Genomic DNA, 21,950 nt, shown 5'->3' with positions numbered 1-21,950 from the left:
AGATATACTGAGATGACGAAAGTGTCTTTAGTTTAATTGTAGTATAGCATTACAAAGCCCATTTGTGTAATTTTTCCCCAAATATCTTTTCATGGCGGCCACCACATCATTACTGATTTACTCTTTATTTTCTACTCAAAGACAGCTCAACAATGCACACTTGATAAATATTAAGATTTTCAAATGTCATCATTTTTGTTCTAGTAGATTCTGTCACTGTACTCTACAAACCACACATTGTACAGTTTCAAGTGTACTTTGTGTCTGTATAAGGTTTTTTTTTAGTTTCTTTTTGGAGGAAAAAAGCTACAAAAGGTATCATGCTACAGTGATGTTTCTGCAATAGAGGGAATAGCTATGTAGACATTTGGGATATTGAGACAATCAGCCAAGATTCAGAAAAAAACCTGTGAAATCCACATATTTACAAGTCATCTGCCTATGTTTTTATAACTGGTTACTTGTTCTGAAGCAAATCAGAAAAACTCAAGAGTTTTCAGGGCAAAATATAGCTTGTGTAAATTGTAGTTGTGTGGAAGTCTAGATCTTGGTATTTTGTAAAGAGATGGATCCTCGTAGTTGCCAAGTGGTGAAGTCATTTGGGGTGGGGGGGGGGAATCAAAGATTAATGCAATCTGAGAAAGTCACAGAACTTGTAAATGTGTGAGTCATTAACTGGATACCCAGGAAAGTTTCTTGGCGAAAGCAATCAAGTTTGAAAAGGAAATTATTGAGATAGAGCTGGGCAAAGTCCCAGAGACCATGCATGCTTTGTATAGGTGAGTCAGTGGGGTATATGGGAAAGTCATTTGTGAATAAATAGTATACAGGGTGGAAATCATGGGAAACTCGGGGTGTTTGCATAGAGGTTGGGGGTCATGGCCTTGTTTCAGTACAGGAGAACCATACATAGAATACATGGTAAAAATTAGCAGGTCGGTATATTGCAGCCAGTATGTTGGTGTGAGGGCCAGTTTGTGTCGCTACTATATGAAGTCAGTGTCAGGGTACATGGGAAAATGTCTTGTGTAAATTGTAGCAGGTTGAAGGAAAGGGTCATGGATATTTGTATGTGGAACTGGGTGACTGTAAGTAATTGTGACAGTTGATATGAGGTTTATTTGGCAGACTCACAATGAGAAACCAAGATGGTCTGTGTATATGATGGCATGGCATGATTGGGCTAGGGATACGGTGGTCAAATAACACTGTCTATGTCACAGTACACACAGGATGATTGAAGTGGTAGGTCATAGGACAGACACTTTGATAACACATGTACAGGATGGTAAGTGTGATATGTACGGGACAATCACTTGTACATGGGAGAGTAAGATGGAATTGTGTTGACAGTGTCTGGGAATATCAGTGGAAACATACACAAAATGTCTTGAACACTACATGGTGAAGTAACAGTGATAATAGATGAGGCAATCTCTGAGATCACATGGAAAGTACTGAACATGATCAGCGCTTGAAAAGAAACATCAAAGTAAAACTTTCATGGCCCCTGTTGTCATATGGCTGTGATGATGACAAAAAGAATTCAGCGTAATTGAAAAAAAAAATTCTGGAACTTAACCAGTCTATGGCACCTCAAAAATCAAACACAGAAATAACTGAAATAGGTGTATCTTGACTTTTTTCACAAAAATAAGACGTTGTGCAAATTTCATCATTATTTGCACACAACACAAAGCTGACATGCCTATAGGAATCTGTAAACTAAATTTGAAAGGTGTTGGACTTGTATTTTATGAAAAATATAATGTTCTGATAAAAGAGAGAGAAAACCACCCTGAAAATTTGCATGTGCAAATGTCATCATAATTTTCACAAAATTAAATTCCTCTTAGAAACCTAAAAATACCTCTGAAAGCTATTACACAAGCAGTTCTGAAAAATACATTTTGACAAAAAGTGACAACATTAGGCCCAATGTTTATTCAAATTTCTTCATCATGTAGACATATGCTAATTAAGTGGTCCTAAAATAAACCTAAAATCCAAATCAAGACCTATCAGACAAGTTGATCCTGAAGAGAAAACTTGTGACAGAGAATGACCTAAAAAGTTCTCAAAAATACGAATATGCAAAGTTTATGCAAATTTGAACAAATATTGAAGAATTGTCCCAACAAACATACATACAAAATCATAGAAATAACTGTCAATAATGGATAATTTTGAAATTTCTGAAAAATTATGATATTTTTTTAATAATACTGCAAGCCACATTGAGGTTCCACTCAGTCCAAGATAATCATCCAAACATTTCTTATACCAAAGCTGATCACATTCGGTGCAAGGACTTTTGAGTTATGAACTCTACAAATTTAGTCTACAGATGGACAGACAGACAGATAGACAGACACACACACAGACTGACAGAGTGATGACATTGGCCCAATTATGTGCCTCCAGCACACAGGGACCAATGACTGTGTGAAATGGTATGGCAGTATGGTAGAGTTAGAATAAAGATAAATGGGATATTATCATGTTATGTTAAAGCTATCCATCAATGTTCATGCAAAGTCACTCTTTTAACATGTAATCATCATTAAATCACCATAATAATATATTCTGTATCAATGCCATCTTATGTCCTTTTTTCCACAAAACATAAACTTAAACAACATTATGCGTATTTGAAAACATATCAATGTCAGGAAAAGGCTTTCATTGAGTATAAAAGTAAGACATGAATTCACGAAATGAAAAATCTGCAATTGAATATGGTGTGTGTGTGTGTGATATTTTGGGCAAATTCCTTCTGTAAAAGTTTTCTTGCAAAACACTACACAACTCACAAAACTTTTGGTCATTTTGAAAATGTGGTTTCCTCAAATTAGCGGGTCTAGAAAAGATATCACTATCAATGAATACAAAAGACAGTTATCCCTGTTCTTAACAACAAACAGCAATTGGTATAAATAATAATTAGTGATACAGACAAGGAATTACGAACCATCATTAAGATCTTCAATGGCTCTCTTCACACCTCTATCAAACGCCCTCGCATCAGCAGTACTTTGAAATGTCAGACCAAACCTTTTATCTTCTGTCTTCCAGTGATGAAAGACGGGGTTCACTTTGGTGTAGGTAGCGTCTTTCCTCAGCATACACTCCAGCACCACCTGTATCAAGTCAGGAAACACACTCTTGTTATTCTCAATCTGCAGATAATCTGTCAACGTTTTTCAATCACTCATGTTTGCCGTTTGAACAGAGACAACTACACGGCTACATGTATGCATATCATGTTGACTTTCTCCTGCCCAGTACAATGAAATAGTTCATCTTTAAATGAATGTTTTTTGTGTCACAAGGAAGACAAAGAACCATATCAAATGTCACTGGTTGTAAACTAACACCATATGACTATGGTGAAGATATGACCGTTGAGCTTTGAGATCAGGCTTTCTTTACTGCTTCTTGCAACCTTATCAGACAACGCATGCTGCTACAGTTTCTCACTGTATAATTAAATGAACTTGTTTTGTAGATGTAAGTCATAAGAATTGGCCGATAACAGATATACAAATCTTTGCCATGACTAGTATTTGAAGATGAAGTGAAGGCTTCTCCCTTCTCCTATATCCCCACCATAATGAACAGCGCCCTCACATGTTCAACTCTATACTCATGTGTACATATATATGTAAATATATATAAATATATATATATATATATATATATATATATATATATATATGTAAATATATATATATATATATATATATATATATGACTGTACAAGAGTTCAAATGACTAACTAGACCTGTTTGATAAGCCATTTCTAAACAATAGTTGGCAATAAAAACCACAATGTTGGTCCATGTCAAAATAACAAAGAGACAATGGGGGTTTGGGGTGTCAAAGGTCATTGTCATGGAAACAAAACTTACAGACTGATCATCCATCATCTGTCCATAAATAAGGTATTCATTTTTCCTTGAGATATCGTCATGCTGGATCTTGTAGACACCAACAACACTAAGTGCTCCACCTGCCAAAGGTGACCATCCACCAGTTGAGTCATCTCGTGCCATCACCAAAGCCCGAACTCGAACCAAACTCTCACTGCAAGATACACAAAATCAGTATATGAAGTCAGCCAGAAACTAAAGACATTAATATAAGCACATGTGGAAGACTACTATTTTAGGAATGAAACTTCACATCAAAATTCTGTTTTCTTCCACCAAATCATTAATAAACATTTGCAATTTCTCATCTCTGATCAAAAATTTTATATTCAAAGTATTGAAGTCATGGCAGCAACAATTAAAAATACACTTTGATATAAAATTTGTACTGAAATACAACATGATATGCATACAACATTTATTCATGATCTTCAGATAAAGAGTATGTATTGGCTGAAAGTGTTAAACCCCTTTTCTTTTCAATGATGTCCTTAAAACATTAAAAGATTTCCACTTTCAATATTTTTGAAAGTGTCTTTGATAAACAGTATTTGTGTTTGAGAAACTGAATATGCTAAAACTTTCATATCATGTGGCAACAGGAAACTGATATATAGCAACTAGATGGGGTACATATAGGATATTCTGGACAATGTAGTGACACTAATCACAGTCAAAATGTTCATGAAATATTTTTCAAGACTTACTGAAACTATGTCAAAAGGTAACTGCTTACTCGTGAAAAATACAAATTTTGTTAAATTGCAATGAAATGGGTGAAATGAAAAAAGAACCTACATCTTTTAGAAAATTAGTGAAACAGTTAAAATGTTACAGGTAGTATTAATAAATTTAATTAACAAGTAAGTCTTTGACAAGTTTTCATATTTCACAATGAAAACGTAACAGGAATATACAATTTTTCTACCAGTCTTAACAAGCCTTACACGCTATTCATGTGTTCTACATCTTTATCAGCAGCACATGCTTTAGTCCTTACACTATCATACACACCATGATCGCCTTAATCTAACAAACTTATCCTGATCACTATTCACTATCACTGAAAACCTCCATATCTTATTAATTATGCATGAACAATTTGCTCCTTCCGCCCACCCACTTGTTCACAGTCAAGCCACAATATTAGGGACTCCAAATTTCACAGCAACATCTGAGGGTTTGATGAAAGGTTAGGCATCATAACACAAATAGAGTGCTATGATTGTAGACATTATGAGAAAACCATCTGGTGGACAAGACAAGCTAAGACGGCAACTAATTCCAATTGATATATTTGCTTTTCATTTACATAAAATACACGTTCTTGAACCATAATAACTGCAACTGACAAAGGGACAAGTTTGAACAATGCTTTTCTGTATATTAATATAGTAATCAGCTGTAAAAATTTGAACTGGCTGGCAGCATTACTTTCTTCAACACATTATGCTAGAGTCTTACATGCATAATCAATGACTATGGGTCCATTAAAGGTACACCATTCTGCTTACAATGTCAACTATCGCTGTAAAAAGATGAAATCAATGTTAAAACTATGATCAAATATGCCAAATGTAATTCTAAAAATACAACTCAATGGTGTGTCATCAATTTAGAAACTGCCCATATCCTCTATCAAAGGCATTACACAGATTACCCTATGTCCAACCACTACATATCATACACACAGACAACAAGAAAAAATGAGGAAAAAATCTAGAAAATAAATTTCATGGATATCTTCCCACCAAATGATGAATTTTCAACCTTCAGTATTTTTAGATAATTTTTCACATTTTTAAAATTAATTTAAAGGCATTTACAGTGTTTTAAAACACAGAAAATTAATTTGTAAATAAAAAGTGAAGAGGCAGGCCCCTGACTAGTACTACCTCTAAGATGCCCCACCTAACTGTGTCAAATGTTACATCTTAAAAAGAAATCTTACCATATCCCTACAACACAGACTCTCACATGGCTTTTATTTGGATGATTATTTGGGAATCACTCTTGGTGTCAGCTCAAATTTTTAACTCATCTAATTTACTTTTTTATTTCTCCCTATTTAATTGTGAAGATTTCAAGCAGATGAAAAAAATGAAGAGACTGCACACAGACACGAGTTTGCACTGACTTGAAATACCTTCTACTGTTTGTTGGAAACCGAACAGGTTCTGAAATATTTTAGAGGAAAGAGACAAAAGGTTGAAAGGCATGAGGTCAAGGGTCAACCATGCTACAGTTCTAACTCTACTAACACCAACAAGAATGCCACATTTCAAATTCAAACACATACTAAGTTTAGCTTATTTTCAACAAATGTGACACTTTTCATTCTGAAGTATCCATAAAATATACTTCTTTTAGAAATATTTAAAAATTTGTTATTAATTTATAATCTCACCATCCATAAAATCTTTCCATTCTTTATTGATTATGTACCATCACATTAAGTTGGTAAAATGACTTCACACAGTTACCTTTATAGCATTTCCTTGATATTTTTATGCTGTATTATGAGTTTAGGATACACTCCTACTGAACAATCATGTGCCTTGTCAGTAAACCATCTGAAAATGTGTGAAAAATGTGACTCAAAATAATCTACACTGATAACCTGTGTGACTTAGAAGGATGCAAAATGCATGTGACAGATGACTGCTAAAGATGGAATTGAGGTGTTCAGTTGTTACATCAAACTGATTCTGAGAAGAACTTCACTGAAAATAGACTGTTGTCAAAGCTTGACCATAGACTTTGCACAAACACCACAGACATCCATGTTAGTTTACCAAAGTCTTGATACTATTTGTGAAATTTTATGTTATATCAGTGTCAGCATTGACTTCGTACTAGTAATCATGGAATCTGGTGCGCTGATAAATAAAGTTATCTGAACAATTTTTTTCCATATAATTATACATTTTGAACATTAATATATTTTTGGAAACAAAAAAATTTGGGATTCTTGTACATGTACAAGCTGTCATTCAAAGTGTCTAAAACCAATTTGCTTTTTATTATTCAGTTTCAGAATTATTAAATTTGTGTAAATCCCCTTCTCTCTACGTTTCAGTTTGCTGTCTCTTTCAGCGATGTAAGATTTTTTCTGTATTTTTCATTCTTCACACAAAAATTTTTAATTATCATATACCTCTCGTCATCTTCCTGTGTAACGCTATGGGACAAAGCGCCCTCACATTTGTGCAATCATTTGTTTATCAGGCCCCGACAGACTTTATCCAAATATGGGCAATCATGTGCATTTCTGGACTACTTTCAAGCTGCTGTGTGCATTGCTGTCTACAAACATTGCATTTCTATAAAGCAGCTCAATCGTAGTGTGGCGGTGAAGTAGGCCATAACATCAGATGATATTTCTTTTGAAATGTGGTGTAAAATAAGGCAGGATATGGCCATCGCTTGTTTGAACAATAAAAACAAATGATGGTAAGTTTATGACGATACACACATTGTTTAACTCAAATACTTTGCAGAATATTATTTTGACATTATATTACCATGCCATGTCCGTTGCTTTTTAATTGGTTGAGCTGAAAACCATGTGACTGACCACAAATACATAGTAATGGTCTGTTTATGTGCCCGTGAGAATGAATAATATCGTAAACATTGTAACTTTACAGCTAAAAAGTAAATTGTAATTTGTACAAAGATCATAATCAATCACAAAATAAAATGGAGCATTTGTGGGCCAAGGTTAGACATTTTTTTCAAAAAATCTCCAGATTTGCAAAATTTTTACAGTGCGCGCACTACTCATTGACAAGTTCTGGGGCCCCGTTGTCATTTGCATGGGAAATTTTCTAAAATTTTGACGGTTTTTTAAGGGTTCGTTGATAATATAATGGAAATAACAGACTCCGCACTGACCATTAACGTTTATTTATGGGCGCGGGCGAGAGGAAAGCCAAATAACGGGCTTGGCAAGCCTCGCCCGTTAATTTTTGGCTTTAATGGTCAGCGCGTCGTCCGTTATTTCTATAATATATTACTATTCAACAAGGTATATGAAATTGTAGTATAACAGAACCCCATGACCTGTGAGTGCAGGTGCGCCATTCTAGTGGTATTTGCACAAGTGCTGCGGTGTATTCGGCAGCAGTCAGCCGAATACACCGCAGCACTCGTGCAAATACCGCTAGTACGGCGCGCTTGCACTCACAGATTATGGGTTTCTGTTATTATTACATATGTTATATTTTTTATTTGCATCATTCAGCGAGAGTGCAAATACTGGTTGTATGCATGCGCTTCGATGCAAGTAAACTGTGGTACATAAGTAATAATCCAAATTATTATTCAGAACAGTATAAGTTACATGACAAAACATTGGTAAGGGTGAAAATATCGCCATTCAATGTGCTGCAAGGTAACCCTGTGAAAATACTGCAAATATTTAGGAAAAATTACATAAATTTTCATCTTTTTACTATGATAAGGTTGTAACGTTTGACCATCTGTTTTGCTCATTTGCATATCAGTCATTCCATCATCTTTGTTCAAACACACTTGTAGATTACGGACACAAGTAGCAAATACTGACCCACAAAAGTGAGTACTATCTGAGTGAAGAATTTTGGCTACTTTGGTTCTTTTCAATATTTATTCTGCACACTTGCACATTATTGACATTTGCATCACAACAAGAATACTTCTACAAAGTTTCAAACTCCTGGGGCTAGTAGTTTATGAGTTTTTTATTTGTGGACTATTATCACACTTATTTAATCATTTAAGTATCAGTACCTTATCCAACTTTGATTTGAACAAACATGCATCTAAATGTAACTGAGAACATCTCTATCAACTTTGAAATCCATAGAAATGCAACTTTTTGGATATAGACTTTTTGACCATTTGTAAGATTTATTTTGCTCATTTGCATAGTGGTCTTCTTAGTACTGTTATAGTAACATCATTTCTGAGAAAACAGAGTGGATGGACAGAATGACATACAGATAAACATACATACATACATACATATATGCATGCATGCATGCCGACCGACCGACCAACAGACAGACAGACAGACAGACTACGGACACTGGACAGATGCTATCCCCATAGCTTATCTTGCTATATTTAGATATGGCAACTGGAAGCTAACAGTGGCAAGGATCTGGCCCTCTGCATTATTGCCATACATGCAATATTGTAATACTCAAGCCAACATCCAATTTGGCTGTCAGAAGTTCTGTTGCTTGGACCAATCAGACAAAGGACTACCGATGGTCTGTGATTTCCCTGTAACCTTTCAACCCCTAACCTTTCATGGTATGTTGTGGTGGTATACTATTATTTGAAATTAGCTCATCACTGTGTCATGTCCATCAATGCTGAGAGACAACCCCCCTCTTATAATCAGCAGGTTACTATGACACCAATACGTATCACTGATTCAACAGCAAAGATCAAAACATCCAAACAGAATTCCATGAATTGATATGATACCTACCTAGCTTCAAACTCATCCACTACTTTTTCTGTTAGATTTGATGTTTTTGGAAAAGAATGCAACATATTTCAACACTGGGCTGAGGATAGAAAGCATGTGTGTCCAGAGATGACCTCAATGAAAACAGTTGCCCATGTGCCACCGAAACTAAGTATTCATAACATGGGTAATAATCTAATGCTTTACTTTCATATATTACATCAACTTGGTTACCAAAAGCATTTTATAAATAGTTAACAAGATAGGCAGGCAGGTGTGGGTCACTTTACCAGATTTTTAAAAATGTTCTATTTTGAGTTGAACCAGTGACACTGATTGGTACCATAGCAACCCAATGATTTAGTACAGGGGCATCTCTCCTTGTGTTACTGTCACCAGCATGACCAATGACCCCACTTCAAGCAATAGCTGGTGATCACACTGCTCCATATTCACAGCTCTGGTGAGGTTATGCCACTTTTTTGAAGATGGTAGATGAAGGGACAGTGTTCTCCCCAGAAATTTCTGAAACAGGGTCGGCTAATTTGCATAACAATAACTATGTAAATTTTATGTTAATTATGCAATACACATGTCACTCCATAGCATCAGAAAAAATCCCACAATAAAAGGATAAAGTAAGATCTTTCGTGCACTTTAAGCACTTCATATATTACATCCATATTTTCATTCAAAGTCTTCCAGTTCTCTCTAGAATAACATTCAAAATCAGACGTTTTATGTGATCCTCTGTTACGACCGGTACGTGTTTGTCTGTAGCCAGATTGCTAAAAACATGGACGTCTGTTTTAAACGTCCATGGCAAAACAGTTAGTTACACGGACAAGTTCATACGGGACTGAATATTAGTCAGAGGAGCATGCCTGCAGAGAAATATGTTGACTTTAAAACTCAATTCATAATAAAGAGAAGCCCGAAAATATTGATACCGGGTATTTTCAAGAACAAGATTTGAAATTGCATCGACTTCTACTTCGACAAACGTACGAAACTTCGACAACTGCGCGGCGTCGGCCGTAGCCATGCATTGTGTGTGTGTGGAGCACGCTGAACACACGCGACCTTTGAACCTATACTGTATATCCTAACCGTACATACATAGCTGCTGTATTCAGATGATCACACGAATGATTATTTTAACTCATGTAGTTCCTTTTTATTTCATTTCATGGTACCCTGAATATTGTAAAACGGGTCGTGGGTTTTGAAACTGGATCAAGTGAAATTGTTTCTCAAAGTCAATCGAACGAATCCATGCAAGTTACGAATGCGTGACACGAGGTGACACACATGGCTTCAACGTCATGTGGACGTACACAGATCTGGAAATGGCTAACTCGGACACGCAACGATATGAACACGCGGCAGTACCATACATTTTTGCATCTGAATTTTGTCTCAACCAATCGTACGATTTCAGCCACTTCTGATCGATATCACTTTTCCTGACCTTCGGATTCTTACCAGAGCGAGACATGGGTGGCAACGGCAGTTCAACCAATTGCCTAGTATAGATGCTTTGACCATGGAGGTGACTGAGTGCCGCTGGCAAAGATGCAACATCGAGCCTTTCGTTGAGTCATGGATGTAATTTTTAATTTTTAGATCCATGGTTGAGTATACTCCATGTCCGTTATGTTATATAAAATGGCCGTTGTCTGTACGATCGGCAGCGTAACACATTTCATGCTTTTTGAATTTAAGTTTCATCCGTCTTAGCCGATGTTCATTTGCACTACGGCCGCCCCGTTTATTCTCCTCACAGACAAGCGCGACTTTGGGTGCTTTGCACCCGATAACCCTGCCTCATTGTGTGTAAAACACCTAAAGCATCGACATGAGAGGAGAACAGTCTAACCATTTCACACATTTTGGCGATGGAATAAACCTTTTAATCATCTGGCACGTCGTGTTATCGCCACATTAGAACCGTTTCACACTTGAACTCGTTTCACACAAAATCGCCGCCGAGAAACAATAGGTCTTCAGCCACATTGAAAGAGAATCGGCGGACACGAAACAGGATCGGCTTGAAAAAATAAAGGATCGGGCGAAAAAATAAAGGATCGGGCGAAAAAAATAAAGGATCGGGGCCGATCCTGTTAAACGGCCTGGGGAGAACACTGGGACAGTCTTGCCCTAGACTACAATCTGCATGCACTCGATGCTCTATGGAAAATATCACAGAGATGATTGAATTATACACTAGTGTCTGTTCTGTGAATACCTTCAACACCAGTACAGTTGTCATCAAGGAACTTATCAAACATTTTAACACACAAGATCATCAACACATCCACGGAAACTTCCCTAAATTGTATACAGCCTTATTGTCACTTGTATGTAGCGAAGCCATAGAACATATCATCCACAGCAGAGTATTCAAAGATCCAAAACTCAGATGAGAAGCTACAAGTACCATTGTACAACACCACTCTGTCAAGTCAAAACAGATGTTGTCTGTGTTTATACAATGAGGTGTTCCCACCTTTGCTCATGTTGACGATCTAACCCTAACAAACATCCTTTTTATACATGTATACATTAAAATATACAGAACAGATTTTGTTCCCTACATCAACTCGCCCTTCCATTGTGCAAACAACTGTATATGCTCCTCTCTTTCTCATCAATTGGTGTTTTCAATAAATCAGTCAATCAGATACATACTGTAGGTCTATACACACGTTTGATCACATGGTTGAGTCAAACATATGATTTAGGTGAGTGTGTACATCAAACGAACCTACATGTATGACACTCCATGTGGCCAAGTCACCAAAGCCTATGATCTGATAACCTGACTGTAGATCAAGCCTGGGATCAAGCCCACAGCAGAAGTCAACACACAGCCCTGATGACCACATTGTGCATCTAAATCATCACATTTCACATAGTAAGGTCAAGACAGTATATGATACCTGGAGTGTTGCATCCATGGCATTTCATATGGCTAACGTTACTTAGGATCTCTGTACATTTGGTCAACAGCCAGGATCTGGTGACAAGAGTACCAGTAATACAAATTTAGCCTATGGCCAAGCAAATACAGGTACTGATGATTCCCAGTGTGTGGACACAATTAAATTTCGGCTATGGCTAATTCAATACAGGATCAGATTATAAGAGTGTACATCTAGTCTATGGCATGTAATTACAGGATTTGCTGACAGAGTGTAAGTCCGGTCTATGGCTGAACCCATAAAGGATTTGAAGAACACAGAGACAATAAGAAGTCCCAGGCCACTCATATGGCAAAATGACTAGCAAAATAGCCAGTCATTTGATGAAGTTGTAAACAGTTTTGTGATTAACTTTGCTGATAGCATGACCACTGTATGGTTGGTCTACAGCCGAGTCAAAATACGATATGATGATAAGAGAGTATGTCTAGTCTATGACTGAATCAATACAGGATTTGATGACTAGAGTGTTTTGCTGGTCTATGGCTGAAACCATACAGGATTTGATGACTAGAGTGTTTTGCTGGTCTATGGCTGAATCAATACAGGATTTGATGACTAGAGTGTTTTGCTGGTCTATGGCTGAAACCATACAGGATTTGATGACTAGAGTGTTTTGCTGGTCTATGGCTGAATCAATACAGGATTTGATGACTAGAGTGTTTTGCTGGTCTATGGCTGAAACAATACAGGATTTGATGACTAGAGTGTTTTGCTGGTCTATGGCTGAAACCATACAGGATTTGATGACTAGAGTGTTTTGCTGGTCTATAGCTGAATCAATACAGGATTTGATGACTAGGGTGTTTTGCTGGTCTATGGCTGAAACCATACAGGATTTGATGACTTAATGTTTTGCTGGTCTATGGCTGAATCAATACAGGATTTGATGACTAGAGTGTTTTGCTGGTCTATGGCTGAAACAATACAGGATTTGATGACTAGAGTGTTTTGCTGGTCTATGGCTGAAACCATACAGGATTTGATGACTAGAGTGTTTTGTTGGTCTATGGCTGAAACAATACAGGATTTGATGACTAGAGTGTTTTGCTGGTCTATGGCTGAAACCATACAGGATTTGATGACTAGAGTGTTTTGCTGGTCTATGGCTGAAACCATACAGGATTTGATGACTAGAGTGTTTTGTTGGTCTATGACGAAACCATACAGAATTTGATGACTAGAGTGTTTTGTTGGTCTATGGCAGAATCAATACAAGATTTGATGACTAGGGTGTTTTGCTGGTCTATGGCTGAAACCATACAGGATTTGATGACTAGAGTGTTTTGTTGGTCTATGGCTGAAACCACACAGGATTTGATGACAAGAGTGTTTTGTTGGTCTATGGCTGAAACCATACAGAATTTGATGACTAGAGTGTTTGTTGGTCTATGGCTGAAACCATGCAGGATTTGATGACTAGAGTGTTTTTCTGGTCTATGGCTGAAACCATACAGGATTTGATGACTAGAGTGTTTTGCTGTTCTATGGCTGAAACCATACAGAATTTGATGACTAGAGTGTTTTGTTGGTCTATGGCAGAATCAATTCAAGATTTGATGACTAGGGTGTTTTGCTGGTCTATGGCTGAATCAATACAGGATTTGATGACTAGAGTGTTTTGTTGGTCTATGGCTGAAACCATACAGGATTTGATGACTAGAGTGTTTTGCTGGTCTATGGCTGAAACCATACAGGATTTGATGACTAGAGTGTTTTGCTGGTCTATGGCTGAATCAATACAGGATTTAATGACTAGGGTGTTTACCATACAGGATTTGATGACTAGGGTGTTTTGCTGGTCTATGGCTGAATCAATACAAGATTTGATACCAAGAGTGTATGGCTGCTCTATGGCTAAGTCTGGAAATTGATACCAAGAGTGTCAGGTGTATGGCACAGCCAATACAAAATCTAATGACAAGAGAGAATGTCTGGTTTATGGCCATGTTAGACTATCCCACTTGTCATTTGGCATTTCTTAGGTGTATGCGGTAGTTACTGGCTCATCAAATACCCTCTCATATTGTGAGCGGTCTGGCCATTTATTAACATAGCATATTACATGTAAGCAAATGATTGACAAAGTTCTCAAGCTCATGATGCCAGTGGTTTATCACAAGAAATAATCTGACATTGTGAGTAATTGTTCTAAAAACTTGATAACGCTGGTTTTCTTGTCTTCATATGATAAGACTAGGATTAGCATACAGAAATTGGTCAAGAAACAGCATAAAACTGACTTAAGCGACATTTACACTATATCATACAGTGCAGTAGTGAGCATGCCTACATGTTCCATGGATACAAGGATTTTTTCCCACTTGGTCAAGTTGATTATTTAACCAATATGAAAAAGTTATTCAAAACTCATCATTGCCATTGGAACTATACACTGTCCCTGCATCTCACTGCCATTGTAACTACATGTACTTGTAATGCACTGCCCCTATTGCCATTGTGTAATTACCCACTGCCCCTAATTTTCATTGCCACTGTGTAATTACTTACCGCTCATAATTTTCATTGCCATTGTGTATTTGCCATTGTGTAATTACCCACTGCCCCTAATTTCATTGCCATTGTGTAATTACCCACTGCCCCTAATTTTCATTCTCATTGCCACTGTGTAATTACCTACTGCCCCATAATTTTCATTGCCATTGTGTAATTACCCACTGCCCCTAATTTTCATTGCCATTGTGTAATTACCCACTGCCCCTAATTTTCATTGCCATTGTGTAATTACCCACTGCCCCTAATTCTCATTGCCATTGTGTAATTACCCACTGCCCCTAATTTCATTGCCATTATGTAATTACCCACTGCCCCTAATTTCATTGCCTTGTGTAATTACCCACTGCCCCTAATTCTCATTGCCATTGTGTAATTACCCACTGCCCCTAATTCTCATTGCCATTGTGTAATTACCCACTGCCCCTAATTTTCATTCTCATTGCCACTGTGTAATTACTTACCGCTCATAATTTTCATTGCCATTGTGTAATTACCCACTGCCCCTAATTCTCATTGCCATTGTGTAATTACCCACTGCCCCAAATTTTCATTCTCATTGCCACTGTGTAATTACTTACCGCTCATAATTTTCATTGCCATTGTGTAATTACCCACTGCCCCTAATTCTCATTGCCATTGTGTAATTACCCACTGCCCCTAATTTTCATTGCCATTGTGTAATTACCCACTGCCCCTAATTCTCATTGCCATTGTGTAATTACCCACTGCCCCTAATTCTTGATCTGCTATGGGAGAATGTTCAACATATGCAAACTACCAGAGAAACTTGCTGGAGTCATTTGAAAGATTTCTATTGAGAACCTAGACACTCTCTGCTTCTGCAACTTCACATTTTGAAATGTCTGCACAAAGTTCATCAGTCTCAGTCACATTGGTAGCAATGTGCACAACTACAAACAGTAAGCTCAAGGTGTTTCCTTCTCTTTATCTCTTCTGTTGTAAAATGTCTATTCTTTATTACACTTTATTTACACCATTTATTTACCGCCATGGTTTTTCATGAATGATCTTTGTTGCAAAGTACATTCCATCGGGACCCAAAACCAAGACACGTTTTCAATGTAACAACTCACATCAAACTGTAACAGAAACTTTTACTGAAAAAGATACTTACTGCTCATGAAAATATGCTAATAAAATCACAAACAATTGACTTTAATTTTACAATGTGAATTTTACCAGTATACAAAAATAATTCTGAATGGTGTCTCTCCCTCTGTCCTATGCTGTCCTGCCAGCAAAGTTTGTGAGGAAACATCTTACAATGAAAAGTCTACACTATTTTGAACTATTTGAGAAATTATAAGATGTAAAGTTGAAAGTTGTTTGCCCTTTTAACTCCACGGGTCCCGTCCACTCACTCTCTGCAACTGATATGTTTGACAGGATATGGCTGGCGTAAGCTGTTAAGTAGGTCATGCCAGGCTGAGAATTCACTAGTTTTCCCCATTCACAAGTTGATATATGTATATGAAACAACTAACAGTTGTTTTGGACAGTTTGTTACCACACTATTGTTTATGTTTTTGAAATATCCAACATATATAATATTTTGAATGATACAATAACAACCTTTTAATACCTCCAACTAAACAAAATAATGAAGACAGCATATGCTTCTTGTAGCTCTGCGTGGCAGGGCTGTGTGTTACTGGAGTTATACCGGCCTCCCACCACAGCCCTGCTGACTGCCATAGATAAAACTGCTGGTAGCGCCTTGGAAATACAGCGCGCAGTTTCTCCGCCGAAAACAGCCGATTTTGAATCCAAAACTTGCATTGATCTTCGTTTTCGAGCACACCCACCTCACCTAGGTACACGATGTGCTTGCTGCGTAAACTTACGCAGAGCCCACTTTTCTCTCTGTATGTGAGGGAAGCGTTCGTATCCGCCGCTTTTGTTAATCTCATTCAACCCATGAGCACCTTGGCGAAAACCAGTCTCAGAGAGAGAAAAGTAGGCTTTGCGTAAGTTTACAAGCACGGCTGAACACATCGTGTACCCAAGCGAGGTGGGTGTGCTTGAAAACGAAGATCAATGCAAGTTTTGGATTCAAAATTGTTTGTTTTTGGTGGAGAAACTTCGCGCTGTATTTCCGAGGCGCTACCAGCAGTTTTATCTATGGCAGTCAGCAGGGCTGTGGTGGGAGGCCGTATAATGCCGGTAACACACAGCCCTGCCACGCAGAGCTAATGCTTCTTGAAGCGGTATTGTTTTAGGATTACTGTGTACAATGAGATCTTTTCTTTTCTACAAGCTGAAAATACATGTAATAACAATTTCAGATTTGAAGTACAATGTAAGCTGATCAAAATGTTGGTTTGAATAGAAAAGTTTGAATTTCCTCTGACTGTTCATTTTCAACTTTTTTCTTGATGAATTGTGAAATCAAAGTAGACTAACAAATGTACCACCACAGTGACGTTGACTAACCTTCTATGTCAGAGTATTGATTCATGAGTCTGATATGTATACCTCATGATAACATTGGCACACAAATTAAAGATAACAAGTCATTGACAATGACATAGTCCCCACTTGTCATAGGAGTATTAGTCTTGATTGGGCAGGGAAATGTGGTCATTAAGAAGTGTCACTGGAGTGTATATGTTGAGATCTATGGGCACATACGTCTATGTCGTTGTTCCCAATTTGAAACACATGAGGCATGTTTAAGTTATGGTTCTAAATCGGGAAAAAAGATCAGACCTCTAGCTGTATTGGCCAGCCAAGAAATACATATGCACACAATAAATGAGGTACAAGATGTGACATCTTAAGGTCTAATATCCTATCAAAATTGAAGGGTATAGAACTTGTAGTTACTGAGTTATGCATATATATGTATAATCAAGGTCAAAGGTCATCGAGGTCACGTGACATTTTGAAAAAAAAAATTGTATTGTTAATTAATCCCTATATGCCAAAAATCAGACCTCTAGCTCTATTCGCTTGCCCAGAATTAGATATGTGCATAATGAGGTAAAGCGTGTTGTCACAAGGTCTCCCATCCTACTAAATATAAAGGACATAGCACATGTGGTTACTTATTTATTGACATAAACGTATATTTTAGGTAAAGGTCATCGAGGTCACATGATATTTTGTTAAAAAACTTCTATCCTATAGTTATCCCTATATACCAAAAATCAGACATCCAGTTCTATTGGCTTGCTAAGAATTAGATATGCACATAATTAATGAGGTACAGTATGTGGCGTCATAAGGTCTCCCATCATACCAAATATGAAGGGTGTAGCATTTGTGGTTACTGAGTTATGGACAAATATGTATATTTGAGGTCAAAGGTCATTCAGGTCACGTGACATTTTGTCAAAAAAATTGTATTGCTAAGTTATCCCTATATACCGAAAATCAGACCTCTAGCTCTATTGGCTCGCTCAAAATTAGATATGTGCATAATTAATGAGGTACAATATGTGGCGTCATAAGGTGTCCCATCATACCATGAAGGTTGCAGCACTTGTGGTTACTGAGTTATGGATAAATATGTATATTTGAGGTCAAAGGTCACCGAGGTCACGTGACATTTTGTCAAAATGTCTGCGATATCTGCGTGAACGGATGGACTCACGGATGGAAGAATGGACGGACATGACCCAATCTATAAGCCCCCTGGACTTCATCCGTGGGGACTAAAAACTCTGTCACTGCATCCTTTTTACAATATGAATACGATGAGAAACTAAATTTTTATTTTTCTTGGCCTTATACATGGGAGTCTATGGAGAACTGACTTATACATGGGAGTCTATGGAGAACTGCCTTATGCATGGGAGTCTAAGGAGGTGTAAACTAAAAAGTCCTCTAACACGGCCAAATTTGATCACATTGTGAAACAAATCGAACTGCATCTGTATGGGGTAAGGTACTATCCTTGTACCAAGTTTGATCGAAATCGCTCCAGGCGCCTCTGAGATATCTGCGTGAACGGACGGACGGATGCACGCAAGCACGGACGCACGCATGGACATGACCAAACCTATAAGTCCCCCCGGACGGTGTCCATGGGGACTAAAAACAGTGCCAAACTGCCATGTTGTTTCTGTACTCATGAGAGAATTGAAATCAAAAACCATGCTAGTGTAGAGGACAGGTATCATACTGGTGTGCATAATGGATTGATACCATGGATTGATAACATGGGTGTTGCAGTTGCCCAATGATCATTAGATCTGACCATCATCAACAAATTTGCTACAACTAGAACAAAATATCACAGAGACAATTACTTGACCTTTCAAAAGTATAGTATACAGAGTCACAATGCTCAAATGTAAAACATTTTGTGTCTCGAGCTTTTTGTGTGATGCATAAAAGTCTTGTCCTGCCATTAACCCATATTCAACCGAAGTTCATATGCCACAATCAGGTCAAGTTGCTTAAAACCAGTGAAGAATAAAGTCCTATTCAGTTACCAAGTCTCTCATTCTTGGCTAAAAATGCCTTTTTTACATAATCTGTTCAAATTCGACTGAATCCTTTGAAGTTGCTTTCATGTCACAGTGGAGAGACTCCTCTGTCTAATGAGTACAGTGTGTGTAGTGCAAGGCTGTTTTGGCACTCTGATAAATCTCTGGTTCAGTTTTTTTTCAACCAATAGTGTGTGACACCCTTTCTGTATGTAGAATCACCAACACTTCCTTCAATTTATCACAACTCTCTCTCTGAACCCTTGATAAGAAGGTCTTTTTCAGCAGATGCAGATGAATAATGTTCGTACCGAAACACACTTTTCTTGCCAAAAGTGTGGATAAATTGAGATGCAGTATTAATCCTGTAATCAATGTCATCCACAGACCACCAGAGGGCATTGTCTCTGGTCACTTTAAACAAGTTCTCTCCATATGACAGACCGGAAAAGAAGCTTCCTGAAAGAATTTCGACATACTTCAGTGTTCTTTATGGCCAACAGAGGAATGTGTCAGCTGCAGTCACATGTCAGCTCAATTATCAACTTTCAAAGTATTTTTGTTTTCAATGGATTACTAGGGTAAACCTGTCACATTTATACCATTACACAGGCTGAAAAGTATACAAACTCACATTGGTTTTGATGTAGATTTCGTTCACAGAAATTCTCTTCTGTGTGATCGTTATCATTTTAAACTACTCACATTTGGTATGTTTCATATGCTGCACTCTAAACTTTAAAAGCATTACAAATTATTTACCTGTAAAAAGCTGCTTAATTCACATCAAGGTCACTATGACCTGGCACACAGGACAAGTTTACATAGCCCCAACTCATCATATTTGTAAGGTATGATGTGACAAAGTTGAGAGTCATTCTTTGCCGACAGAAATCTGAACACAGGACAAGCATTGAAAAAAACAGCCGATGACAAATGCAATCTAGTGTACCTGCACTAGTAAGCACTAAAACACTGCATGAAAACAGGACAATGGTCATCTTCAACACACTATTACTTTGTATGTGACCATGCTCACTTGACCTGGTCATTCATTCAATCAACACCTACACATTCTGTCATTTCTTCTTAGAGCGCATTCCACCCACTCCTGGACTGAGACAACTTTCAGAAGATACTACAGGGCAGTAGAGTGGCAAAGAGGGCATGGGCTGTATAATTGTACAGATTCTTTGGAGAGACAAAACACTAGCTTCATGTTCTATTGAACCACAAAGGCTCAATTCAAAGTAAGATGTGTGGGTGGATGGTGAACGGCTGTTTACACCCTCTCCTCAAACTCTTTCAAATGAAGTGATAAACTAAGGCAACCTTTCATGGCAGTCTAATATGATATTAAGATACTGGACATTATACAATGCATCATAAAACAAAATCACAAAAAAGTTTTCATTGTGTCCTCAGTGCAACAAATTAAATTAGATCTATGTAGGAGCAAACACACATCCACGTGCGGGAAAGTTGAAGGGTCAAGGCATTCAAACAATTGTCATTCCATTGTCTCATATAATGACTATTTGTAACCATGTCTACTAAATGACATATCCATATTTTTCACAAAATAATCACTCAAAATTGTATTGTATCAGCTTCACTGATGAAATCTGATGACGTATTTATGTGTCAGAGTTTCCAAAACAAATACCTGTCTTCTTCTCTTACTTTTTGGCTCAATGTCACATCATTTTAAATGACAATTTTTGGCAATTGTCCATCGTTTTTGTTTGTCCATGATTCAGTACTCCTACAAACACATCACAAGCTGGGTAGACACATCGCTGTGTTACACAATGTCATGTCATTATAGGTACCCTTCTCAATCCCAGGTTCTCACATTAGCAAATGTGTCAACAGCCCATTAACAGTTTGTCATTCTTTTGTTTTCCATTGAATATTTCATCAAGTAAATAATATTTATATTAGATAAATCTGATAATTGAGAGGGGGGGGGCTTTAAAGTCTAAAATTTTTGAATTGAACAATACTTGAGACTGATATAATATCACAACTTGACACAACAAATGGGACCTCTAACTAATGCCAATCTGATTCACAACTGACACAGGTAGTACAGTCTTTGACTAAACAAAATTGTACACACTGCATGTATACAGACATTCCCAGACTTGTGAAAATCAGAAATCTTAAAAGTTTGAGAGAATACTGCCCACACCACATCTCATACTTGTCATTTTAACAGAGCCTGGGTTTTACCAGGAGTTAAGCTTTTAAAACATCTGTTTATGGCACACTCAGACTACATGTGTAAGTAGTTTTGTCATAATTTAAAACAAACAAGCATGAAAGAGCCCATGATACCTGCACATCAAATTTTAAAGTCATGGTGAATGATTTCTGAAAAGAAATTTTCCAATCAGAATTCACTGACACATTCTCCGACATATAATCTTGCTAATTCCCAATCAAACACAATAACAATATTGTAAGAAATTGTTCTTATCAAAACAAAAGTAAACAGCCTCTCTGACTATAGATGTATCTGCACACCAAACACTGTGTTGATTATCAAGGTTTAGCGGATACCAGACAAACAATGTACATTATATGTCTGCAATGATAC

At 37.3% G+C, this 21,950-nt stretch overlaps 1 protein-coding gene across 7 annotated transcripts in view; it reads right to left on the bottom strand.

Moving 5' to 3' along the window:
- The window catches only part of LOC139144292 (sprouty-related, EVH1 domain-containing protein 2-like), a 52,922-nt gene that overhangs the window by 8,820 nt on the left and 22,152 nt on the right, over window positions 1-21,950 (bottom strand). For all 7 annotated transcript variants that reach the window (XR_011554800.1, XM_070714973.1, XM_070714972.1 and 4 more), the window contains 2 exons: window positions 3,912-4,086; window positions 2,972-3,140 (listed from right to left, as the gene is read on the bottom strand). Coding sequence is in view for 6 of the 7 variants with exons in the window: in XM_070714973.1 (XP_070571074.1) it covers window positions 2,972-3,140; window positions 3,912-4,086 (344 nt within the window). In the remaining variant the exon portion in view is untranslated. The remainder of the gene's footprint in view (window positions 1-2,971; window positions 3,141-3,911; window positions 4,087-21,950) is intronic.

This window comes from Ptychodera flava, chromosome 11 (genome assembly GCF_041260155.1).
Source record: "Ptychodera flava strain L36383 chromosome 11, AS_Pfla_20210202, whole genome shotgun sequence".
Lineage (NCBI taxonomy): Eukaryota > Metazoa > Hemichordata > Enteropneusta > Ptychoderidae > Ptychodera > Ptychodera flava.
This window is presented reverse-complemented; position numbering and strand designations above follow the sequence as displayed.